This window comes from Gallus gallus, chromosome 3, assembly GCF_016699485.2.
Source record: "Gallus gallus isolate bGalGal1 chromosome 3, bGalGal1.mat.broiler.GRCg7b, whole genome shotgun sequence".
Classification (NCBI taxonomy): Eukaryota; Metazoa; Chordata; class Aves; order Galliformes; family Phasianidae; genus Gallus; species Gallus gallus.
This window is the reverse complement of record NC_052534.1, coordinates 37,629,728-37,641,995: the sequence shown is the minus strand read 5'-3', so window position 1 is coordinate 37,641,995 and position 12,268 is coordinate 37,629,728. Positions and strand designations below refer to the sequence as shown.

At 37.6% G+C, this 12,268-nt stretch overlaps 1 protein-coding gene across 7 annotated transcripts in view; it reads right to left on the bottom strand.

The window, feature by feature from the left end:
• Nucleotides 1-12,268, bottom strand: part of LYST (lysosomal trafficking regulator) — a 103,792-nt gene that overhangs the window by 46,004 nt on the left and 45,520 nt on the right. For all 7 annotated transcript variants that reach the window (XM_046939483.1, XM_046939484.1, XM_015284416.4 and 4 more), the window contains 6 exons: nt 7,623-9,705; nt 5,283-6,303; nt 4,257-4,418; nt 3,466-3,619; nt 2,057-2,283; nt 639-705 (listed from right to left, as the gene is read on the bottom strand). In XM_046939483.1, coding sequence (XP_046795439.1) covers nt 639-705; nt 2,057-2,283; nt 3,466-3,619; nt 4,257-4,418; nt 5,283-6,303; nt 7,623-9,705 — 3,714 coding nt within the window. The remainder of the gene's footprint in view (nt 1-638; nt 706-2,056; nt 2,284-3,465; nt 3,620-4,256; nt 4,419-5,282; nt 6,304-7,622; nt 9,706-12,268) is intronic.

Below are 12,268 nucleotides of genomic sequence, written 5' to 3'. Positions count from 1 at the left end.
TGATAGTGTTACCATTCACAATTCACTTGAACAAATCAAGATTGCTACAGGAAGTTTGGCTTCCAGGTTTGTAAAAAAAGCCTGAAGGCTTGGGAACACAGCATCTAATGTTGCAAATACTCTCCCACCAAAGCCATGGTTTAAAGTCCTAGGATGGTTTACAATGTTGCATGAGCTACCTTAGGGCAAGTATACAATTTGCTTCCACACTTTCGGATTAGCTAGATATTTTCTGAGTAGAAATAAAACCCAATCAAGATATCACTCAGTCCTCTCTTACACAGAGTCTGAAACAACTTATGTTGTTATACTAACTAAATCTAACTGCATCACAACTGCTATTTTTCCTGAATAATGTTCGTTAACATTGTCATCTGAGGTTTCTGATTTCAATTGTTTTCAGATCCGTCAGCACGTGTTTAAATAATGTAATGCCCGCTGACTCAGAAATAACCCTTCAAACACAGGTTTATTTACATGTTAGAGATCTGTCAGAAGTTAGAGACACAGGTGCACTGATTCATGTCTGCTAATTAATTCACCTGGTAAATTTTGTGCTTGCATTATGGGCTAAAAAATTGAGGGTGTATGCATTAAATCATAAAAAAAATGTTCTTTGAATTGAACTTCGAACTCACCATGAAAACTAGACTCTGTTTGAGTCAGTATATTCATAAATCCTCCCAAAATATGTTTAACAGCTCCCTGTTAAAAAAAATACAGGGAAACAATCAGAAGGATACACTGGCCCAAAGAACTAACAAGTAATTAATTTCAAACTATTCACATCTATTGTCGATTTAAGTAAAAATAGTTCCAGTTATAAAAAAACTTCCATAATTTGATGTGTTTGCTAATGAGCACGCTTTCATGTTCTGCACATTTCAACTGCATCATGAGAAAGGCTTTGAAATCCAGATGATTAAAGAAAGAATCAAGAATCCCTTGCCACAACGCATTCAGCAACTAACCGCTGCTGCCTTGTCTTCTCTCCCAGAATAGAATTACATAATTCAAAAGACTATGACAAGACACAGCTCATTAGTATATTAACGATGGAATATTGGAAGAGTTTAACTTTTCCCCAATTTTGGGGGCAAGTTTTTAAAAGTAACTAAAAAATCCAAGTAGCTTCCATAAGAGCAACATCCTTCACAAATATCATCTTAGAGAAATATAATTCAAAAAATCTAATACATTCAAAGTTTCTAAGCTCATTAGTTCAGGAGATTAATAAGCTTGCTCTAAAGCACACTGAAAATAAAAATATTTTGAATCATAAGTCATTTTATGTGCTGAAGTTCACAAAAATTAAATACACGTGTGCAAGAGATTTTAAGCTAGTAATTCACACAAAGAATTGGAGTACTGAAGACATTCTCCTACTTCAGCCTTTCCTGCGTTTGGTTTAAGCTGTAAAGCACGAGTAACATTGCTTCTTAGTCAAATGACCATACATACAAATACTTCAAAAGCTCAAGTTACCATATTTTCTTCTTCTGGAGAAGTTTACTAAATTTAGTTACTTAAAAGCAAAAAAAAAACCAAACTAGCTCTTAGGAATTCCAGATGACCAGGAGGACACCCCCGTGTGCTTAACTGATTTGTAATATCAACTTATGAGGAATGTGTGAAATATTTTTTAGGTACAGCATTGAAAGTTTCAAAAAAGCATGTTAATACAAACATGAATATTGTAAATATAAATATCCTAAATATTCTATAAATATTCTATTCTAAATATAAATAAACATGAAACATTCTAAATGTAAGACCACGGTTTCTAAATCTGCACTGACAGCTTTTGTGGCTCAATAGTTCTGATGAAATAAAACAACTGTAGATCAATTGCCTTTCAGTACATTAGTTAAGCTTCTCATAACTTTTTAAAATGCAGCTTTACCAGCAGTATCAGTCCTTTACATTATTTCAGGTCTTACCAAACACCATAATGAGTACTTCTGAGTTCAGGCTATTTTTTTTTTATACTATTGCTAGAAAACTGAAGAGAATAAGCAACTGCTGAAGTGTTGCCTTTGTTCAATAACATTTTTACCTGTTCTATAAGTACAGTGGCATTTCTTTCCTTCTGGTTGATGATTTTCAGGCAACTCTGGAATACGTGAGCAAGTACATCTAAACTTGCATTACCAGCTGAGAGCAAGTTTAATTCTAACATGCAGATTTCAGGATATATTAATTCTCCTTGATTGATGTTTTCAGTTAGGTCATTAAGATAACCTGAAGGACCAGTATGTTCTGGCTCTGCCTTTGTGTCTGCTCCTGAAAGAGAACATTTGTCTTACTCAAACGTACTCAGATGAATACAGTTTGCATTACTTAAGAAGCATAACCAAGGTCAAAGTTTCTCCAGTCTTCTCAAACATGGAAAGATAGTCACTAGTGTATCAGCAGTTTTCAGAAGTTTGTAAAAGCCTTCTATTCTGCATCATGTTTCCATATTTTCCTGCCCACACAAGGGCAGGGATGCAGTTTCCCCCATTACACGTTCTTGAACTACACGCCTTCATTTCCCGGGAACTGGACACAGAGCAATGATAAATATGCACTTCATAAAATATGAATCTTTGTAACAGAACTTCAGCTTCTATATAGATTCTGACCCTGTCAATAAACAATGAATGTAAATGATCTTTATGTTAAAAGGTAGGGGGAAGCAGTAGTTTAGTCATTTAACTCAGAAAATGCACAACAGCACATGGAATGTCTTCATTAAAAACAAAACCCAGGCATTTCAGTTCTGCCTCTTACATACTCACCTCTTGGTAAGACTTCAGAACATATTATTTAAAACTAAAATGATGTGATAGATACAGACATGCTACCTGTGTTTCACGGAAATATTTTCAGGTTGAATTTATAATTAAGAAATACTTAAAACATGCATTTGTATATACTTCTGAGTCACTACTGATAAAGGCCAGTCATACAGATAAACAGCAGTAGTAGAATATAAGTTCACAGCACAAAGGCAAAAATTAAGACAAAATCTATATTTAAAATTACACAAGAAGAAAACATATGCATCAGATGTAGAATATCAACAGATACAACCAGACTACACAACTTCTACCAAATTGTTTTAGTACTACATAAAATTTTGAGCACTGACTTACAGACAAGCTACCGCTAAGTACCTCTGGAGATAACTGCTTTTAGATCACAATAATAAATCACATATAATTTCATGTAATTCCAATATAATTTCAGACCAGAAATCACATAAACTAGCATAACCAATACAGAACAGTTCCTGTAACACTCAGCAGAAGAACAGTCAGCTTCACTTCTGGTGGAATCCAGTTACACTTGCAGTGAAAAATCTAACCTATCTGCATCCGTAAAAAGTCTCTGACTGTCATCCTATTTTCATATATCTCAAAAAGACAACCAAGCTTGGCCATGTCAAATACTGCTTTGCATATTCAGAAAGTTCACATTTACCTCCATCCTTCGTTTCACTGTCAGGGTTACTTTCACTGTCTGCTTCATATCCTTCTTCTTCAGCAAGAAGTTTAAGGCTACAGCACTGCGACTCGTCAGCTTCTTCAGATATATCTCCAGGCTGTGACATTGACTCCTTTTCAGTGTAATGGGTCTGTAAAACAAAAAATATTCACCACCTTGGTTCAGAAAAACAAACAGTTGTTTTGAACCTTCCAGAACCTTTTTCCATGCCCATAGGGAAAGAAACAAACTCATCACGTACTTCCAGGAAACCTGAGACTCTTTTTAAGGATATTGCACTTTTACATAGAAAATTGACTGTGCAAAGATGGATTTTTGTTACTAACTACCCAAGTGCAGTTTTGGGAAACAAGTGATCAATGCATCAAGAAAAATGGCTTCTCCAAAAGTTACCATCGTAATCATTTTGACATCCACTCTTAGGTCAACATATATGCAGTCTCTAAGGTGTGAACATCCACTTTTTGTTTTTCCATTCCCTACTGTAAAACAGAAGAGCGAGAACTTCCAATTTCAGGTATTGCCATTAAGCATCATACAGCTTGCTCTTTTTTAGCGTGACTCATTTCAGAGCAGCAAAAGTGGGGAGCATATGAATATGCATCATTCACCTTGACATTTGCATATGAGAATCAGATAATTCATTTTCAATAGCTGTAAGAATCCAACAGATTTAAGCCTTATTTAGTTCAAAAAAAACAGATCTGAACAAAGCCTTGACCTAGCAAACCTCGCAGAATTACATTTCTTTAGTCAGTATTTCATACCTTTTCTATTTTCTCTTCAGAATGATCCAGGTCAGTAGAAAAAGTGCCCAATGCAACACGAAGCAGTGAATCAAACAGAGGCTTGGCCAAGTCAGTTTCTAGCAGTTTTGACTGGGCAAGTTGTTCTCGTATTTGTAGTAAGATATCATCCACACAGATATTCTAGAGTTTGTGAGATAAACATTTTGGTTCATTATTGTTTTGGCTAAAATAGACCAGTACTTCAATTTCACAACTCCACCTTCCACCTACACTCATCAGTCTTCCCAGCTAGAACTGAGAGACTTCACTGAGTCTCCTACAATAAAGACTTACAGTTTGCCACAACAAACACTTGGTAGGTTAAGCCATGTGCACACTGAAAAATCCAGGCAACTTTCTGTTTCCATAAAATTACATGTGAAAGTCATGTTGCAAAAAAAAAAAAGCATGCTTCATACATTAACCCAAGACACATTAAAAGAGAAAAGAGCACATGATGTTTTTGCCCTCATCCATATCAACCATGCTAGCTCAAATGGTAACAGAGAGATGAAAAAATAAATTGGAAATACAATTTAAAAACCCAACAGGGTAAACATCTCATTCAAGCTGCATCACTCGGCCATTCCACAAGGCCCCTCCAGCCATCGAGAACCAGCACAAACAGGGATCCAGTCCAAAAGGGATAGAAGAAACATGATGTTATGTTAGAGGACAAGCAAGGAACTACAGGATCCTAACCAGTATTTTACTGCATAAAGAAAAGGGCAATGAGTTGACACGTGGAAAGTAGCCTCCTCAGAAAAAGCAACTGGAGTTTGTCCATCTGCCTACTCCTATTCCTTCATGCCTGCTGACCACTACCCACCATCATCTAGATATATTGCTTTCTGTCATGCTTACAGCATGCAGTTAAATACGCACCATAACAAGAGCAAACTTTCTTTGAACTCCAAAAAAACAACACTTCAGATGGATTACTGTTAAAATAATGTTGTACATAACAAATACAATTAAGGTAGGCTAAGGGAAGTTGTGCATTACCTGATGAAACATCTCTACTTCCATCTTCTGCTGTGTGGTGCTTGCACTGTGTAGACATATCGTCAGCAAAGCTTCTAGAAGTCTGATGCCCTGAAGCGCCCATTCAGTTTCTTCTTTTACAGAAGGCTTTATCTCCTCCAGTTTTGCAATTGAAGCATGTTCCCTACTTACAGAGCTGTCACAGGAGACACATTCAGACACCAGCTGTTCTGCAACAGCAAGAGTGTCAGAACTATTGAGCTCTGATTGTGTCACTTCCCTGCTTTTAGGGAAATGAACAGAGTCATCTTTGCTGAGATATTCAGCACGAGCACTCCCATGTGAACTTTTGCTTTCACTTGATGTTCTCTCCCTTTTTTCTTGCTCTTTCTCTTTATTTTCCACAAGCTTCTGAATTATGAGGATTAGTAGTCTATGGCATGCTTCAAAACCTCCAAGTCTATGGAACTGTCTCTGGAAAACGGAACTACACAAATAGATGCAACGACACATGGACCAAATATCAGCAGCTCTGTGAATATGTTCCAGAGAGGGCAAAGTAAGGCTTTCCAGTGACAGACATGGTAATTTACGGCCTAATGGCTCACTAGCTGTACTGTCATATCCTGATGTATCTTCAGAGTCATTAGCTGAATCCAGATCACCATCTGCTTCTTTACTTACACATAAAAATGCAACACAGAGAAATAGGTTTATCGTGTTAACATGAATGTCTTGACTCTCAAACTTTTTCTTTTTTGGGTAAGCCTCTTTAAGGCCTGCATAAAACTTGCTCAGGCTTTGAGGAATTTCTGAAGCAGTTTGCTGGCTACAAAGAGAAGCAGGTAAATCAGACGCAGACTCCTTGCGCTCATCGTTGAGGTCTTCTAGCTCTGGCATTGCTTGGTCTTTCTGCTGTTCACCAAGGCAGAGTATCAAAGTCTCTAACACTTTCAAAGAATAGCTTCTTAAAGTATCTAAGTAGTTTAACTCAATCATTTGATTCACTCCATTACAACTCAGAAATAAGTCTCTAATCACCCTGTAAGAGAAAGCATAACAGAGTTTCCTTACAAATCAACAATGAAGTGAGACGTTCATGATGTGACATATAAAAATAATCCTGTTCTACACACGTGAGTGACACCAAGGTCAAATCACGCTTACGGTAAGTGCTGCGAGCACTGCACTTCAGGTATGCAAGGTGGGTTAGAGGGGGGCTCATCTGCAATACTCTAGAATTTCTAAGTATCATCCATCTAGTAGAGAAAAATTTAACTTTTAGGTAAGCTATGATGTAGGGACATACAACCTGATGCAGGGTTGACATTGGTTAATCAATGATACAGACCACAACAATGTACATGATGTTTAAAGCATTAAAGTGTTCAGCTCTATAACATCTGCTCTGCAACAGTATTTCCAGGCAACTTTTTATTAACAGTTGGAGCTAGTCAGACTTCAAGTCTATGACCTTGCTAGGAAATAGACTGCTTCTCAAATAAACCTGAAGTCTTAAAAAGACATAGCAAGTACAAGTCTTAACAGTTTTAAGAAAAGACTGCTGAACAGTATCTGAAACACATTTCAAGCACAATTTTGTGCAATTGCTATCGCCAGAAGTGGGTTTTTTTTTTTAATATTGGCAAACTTCCAAGGATATTTTCTCCATTCTTTCTAATGCCCATGTATTACATTGAGTTCACATATAATTTGGGGTAAGGATCAGTAAGTTTCTTAATGTACTGTTTGCTTACAGACATTCACCTTCCCTACCCTCCAACTTCCTTCCCATATCTACTAAATTCACTTCACCAGGACTCCAACAGAAAAGATCAGAATCCTTCATAGAAGAAAGGACGCATTCATATTCTTAATAAAATATATGGAATTTTATTCGGGAGCTATGAGTGCATAACAAATAGAAAATTTTCTATTTCATATCTTAGAAGATTGTTTTCTCTTTTTAAAAACAATTTAAATTATTTACAAAATCCGTAGGTACTAGGAAAAGGGAAACAGAGCAGGAAATTTAGGAGATATTCTCATCGAGAAGTGAAATAGTGAATCTGTTCAACACTGATTCACTTTAGCATGAAGAATTAAGAGGCAAAGAATATACTACATTAGACAAAGATTGCCCTTACATGCTTTGTTTTGACTTGTTCAAGACCCCATAACTTTCTGCAGCTTACGAATCTAACAGAAAGTCTTCTATTATTTATCTTTACATCCTCTCTGCAATATCCAAGTACAAAATATAACCCAAACGAAGTTTATGATCTAATCAGTGACAAACAGATAGAACTCCGTACTAGATAATTAGTGTGTTTTCCATTAATAAGCAGAAAATCTACCAACCTGGATGTAAGCAACGCAGGAAGTGTCTGCAAGTAAATCTGAAGTACTTCGTAAGGCAAACACTGGCTATGGTAAATGCTTGTGTGTTTATCAGCTGTAGTTAGTCCCAGTTGTTGAGCATGGCAAGCTAGCTCAACCCCTTTCTGAAGCACTGGATTATAAATACAATTATACAGTTTCCACTGGACCACCGCGTTTCCCTTTTGAATTAAGTGGCAAATATGGCTTGCAACCTGCATGCCACGTAGTTTGTCTTCTTCAAAAACAACGCTCTGATAAGCCTCCAGTGCATCCCATCTCAACAACACATCTTCAGATCCACTGCTAGGCAGAATTCCCTGAACTCTGCAGGGGGAACTAGATGCGAGACCAGCATCATTAGAGTTGCTCTGCAAAGCATCTTCCAACTGCAAAAGCTGATCACAGTCAACAGTACATATATTGCATGATGCCTGTATAATTCTTGGAGAAGCTTCCGCTCCACCCAGCTGATCCAGTATAAACTTGTTAAGGATGTTCAGTATGTGCTGTTGGAAGTTTTTTAATATTGGTAACTTGGAAGCACGAAGCAATGGGACAATCACAGATTTTGGGTCCATACAACAGCATATTCCCACATTATGTATACCTGAGAGAATTTGAACACAAGTACTGCTCAGAGAAACTTGCTGCAACAAGTGCAAACACTGGTGTGCACAAACAGCAATGCAGCAGCACCTGTCAGGATAATTAACTTCTCCATCAGTTGTCTCAAAGGGATTTCTGGAAGCTTGGTTTTTAAAAGCAGATACAGAGAGCCCAGAGAGATCTCTGTGGTGATGCATGAAGTAAGAGTACTCACATCGTCTATGCCGCTTTCTTGTACACACTGACTGATGGAGTTGCTCTGATTTCACTTTTTTGACAGTGCTGATTATTTTCATGATGCTGTTTATGAGGGATTTCAGATGCTCTGGAGCTTCCCCAGTTACTCCATCATTCTTCATACACAGCCATTCCATTTGAAGTACTGTTACTTCAAACAGCTTAAAACCTTGATGCTGTATGAACTCATGAACAAGATCTATAGCTTGGCTAAAGTAGAATGGATTAGAGGCTGCACTCTGCAGGCAGCGGATCAAGATCTGCAAGACTCCTTCTATAACTTCAGGTAGAAGCAAGGCTCTGTGATGGTATCTAGATAATACGAAGTCATCCTGAACAAGCTGCTGTAGTGTTTTCTTATGCTCTTGAGCAAAAGGATCAGGCTGCTTTTCCAAGCAAATTCTGATTTTTAACGCTGCTTTAAGCAAATCTGTTACATTTCTTCTCAAGTTGTCAGGCATTGTTTCCGTACTGCTTATATCTAAAGACATAAGATGCAGCACTGTTCGAAACAGCATCCTTTGGACCAGAGCCACAGGTTCTTCTGTCCACCCTGAAGAAACCACTTCATTTTCTGTGCTACTACTTAGATTACAACAGTCTCCAAATGCGGATAAGAACTCAGTTAATGTGGGCACCACAGTAGCTGAAAGAGCAGAACTGTGATTCAAGGTAATATCAAATCTGCACACCTTCTCTAGTAGAGACAATAACACATGGCATAAGTCAAAAGGAGAGTTATCCACGTTGCTCTCAGCAATTCCTGCAGCTGGCTCATTCAAAATCTCTGGATTTAGCTCATGCACTGGAATAATCTGGCTGGAATTTTCTAGACTAGGGACTTCAGGATTAGGATGTGGTATCACTTCAGTAGGTAAGAAATCACTTCTACCTACAAGGTAGCTGTCCCTAGCTGGGTGTGTTAAAAAAGGCTGCAGGAACTGGGAACGTCTGTGTTTCACTGTTACAGTATTCTTGTCATCAGAATTGCCTTCCGAATCTGAAGTGGACAGCTGAGATCTTCTTGCATCTCGCACAGAGTAACGATGGGTGGTTTTGCGCATCCGCCCGCTTTTTCGAGATCGAGGATTTAGCTGTGCAGAAGCCTGAAGAGATGAACGAGTGCTTCGATCTAATCCTATTTTTTCCTGAGTGGATTTCACACTTGAATTGCTCTCTTTGGTCAGGCAAACATCTACTGTAAATGGTATATTGAAACCTGTTGCAAAAGAAAGACAAAGAAACATTAAAAGAACACTTAGAAACATATTTTTAAAAAATAGCAAAAATACTTGAATACTTTTAGCTTCAAACGTGTGAGTAGCATCATAACATGCTGTGTTTTTGCACATTTGACATTTACAATATAAAAAGTCAGTAACGATTCATGTTTAGGAACAACACCAGCTTTCCTTTAAATCCTAGACAGCTGAGGTATTACAGATAGATAAACCGTGCCCACGTTTCCTAGGACTCACTTGTAGGCACAGGTATTCCATCCTCTTAAAAAACAAGATAACATCAAGGCAGACGAAAGGACTTCTTGAGGGAAAGGAAAGTTTAGTTTGGAAAAAAAAAATCTTTTGGTCTGCTACAGCCACTAGTTATAATCAAATTTGGTTAAGTTAGACACACCAATATAGTTGCAGTAAAATATCAGTCAGCAGCACTCCAACTCTAGGATCTACTCTATTACTTAATTGAGAAAGCAGTTCTAGGCAGCAACAAAAACATTACTTATTTTCTGCCCATCATTTGAAATATCCACAGTAAGCACTGCCAAACAACTCCAACCCACAACAAGTAAAAGAAAAATTGAACTCTAAAGGGAGCAAGAACATGTCTTCAACTTGATGACTCAACGTTGCTTTACACAACCCACATGCTATAGCAGCTGAGTGCCTTAACTCACAGCATAAAGATACGGTTACAGACTATTGGTAGTAATAGGAAAAAACCTTGAAGTACAGAGTAGATCTTTAAGTACACAGGTCTTAATCACTCCAGCTTTAATTGTTCCAAATCCAAGAAGGTGACATATGTTGTAGACTCTCAGCAATAATCAGGGCCAAGAGGGAGACTGAAATGAGTAACCCTTAAGTTTAAGGTGTGGAATGCTCCCAGAAAAGCCAAGACAAAACACCTTTCAACTATGCTGCATAAAGTATGGAACATGACATTTAAATCTTATTCAATCAGCAAGAAAAGTTTTGAAGAATAAACTACAACATTTCCACTTGACTTGCATTGGTCAACTCAGACTGTAAACAGTAAAAAAAGCTGGAAAAAAGTTCATATGCTTTTGGATGAAGTCCACCATGACTTTTAGTCAGTAGCAGAACAGTATCTGTGTGCTTTGTGTATAAGAATGACCCAGCAAACAATGGCAAGTATTCACCATCCACTATGTTCAGTATTCAGAAAAAACAGTGATAGTTAAAAAGAATGAACCACTCAACCCCCCCCCCAAAAAAAAATCCCAAAGCACACAATACTGATACAAACATTAAATTGAAAGAAAAGATACTTCTGCGAGCAAGCATGACCACTCCTTGCTGTTTTGTGGTCATAGTTGCAATGCTTGTGGAACAGCTGCTTTGGAGGCAGAAAGTTAACTACGAGGATTTTAGCAAATAAAGGGTATTTCCTGCACAGGAAGAAAACAAGCTAGCTAATACAGATGGGTTAAGATATTTTATTTCCCATGAAGGAAAACAAGGTCTCTGTGCAAAATTGATTATATCATGTTTACTGCTTCAGTACCACAAGCTAGAAATTTGTAGTATGTGAAAACCACATTATGCAAAGTGTAAAACCAGCACATCTTACTACCTGTTTAAACAGCAGCACTTTAAACTAACATTGGAAAAATCACTAGGCTATCACAAGGCCAAAATATTTAATTCAATCATGCTTCCAGGAACATGGAAGAAAGATGCAAGTGGGGTAGTTGTTCACATAAAGTGCTATGAAACTGGTATTCTAAATGCCATACAACTCCAAACATTAACAAAACCCTGAATTACAGGGCTTTAAAATTGCAAAGAACTCTGGGAAAGCTTCAGGTGGGAATCCTTCAGAATTCTTTCAAACATACAAGTAATTTGTCTCATCTTCTGCTTCATCTTCTAATAAAGAAAGAAAACCACAGAGGCTCACCCTCCCCCCAAAAAAGCTGTTGTCACTTCATAGTTCACTTCTTGCACAGTTTATCTTGTATCACCTCTTCAACCTCTTGATTTTGTATCATACCTTCCACTCCTTTGATTTAAACAGCTTTTTTGGCAATTGAATCCTTGTGATTTAATTTTTCCTGTTTACACATTGTTTTTTCCTGACATAGAACCTCCAACCAGGCCTGATTCTGTTCATAATCATCCAGCATTATTCCATTTTCAAGGCCTACATCGGTGATATTCATTCTACTTTCATACTCTTACCTATTTAGTCTTCAAGCCTCTCTAACATTTCTTTAATTTCAGAAAATCTTCAATTTTAGAAGGAAAAAAGTCTCACTCAATCTCTAACCAGTCTAAAGCATCCTGCTGTGGTTTTTTTTTTTTTTTTTAATTAACCATTAATCATAGAATCACCAAGGTCGGAAAAGACCCACAGGATCACCCAGTCCAACCATTCACCCATCACCAATGGTTCTCACTAAACCATGTCCCTCAACACAACATCCAAACGTTCCTTGAACATCTCCAAGGTGTTAAGTTTTTCCTCCTCCTACCCACCGTGAAACACTTCACACCGGCAAAATCACGCACTTTCAAACTCCT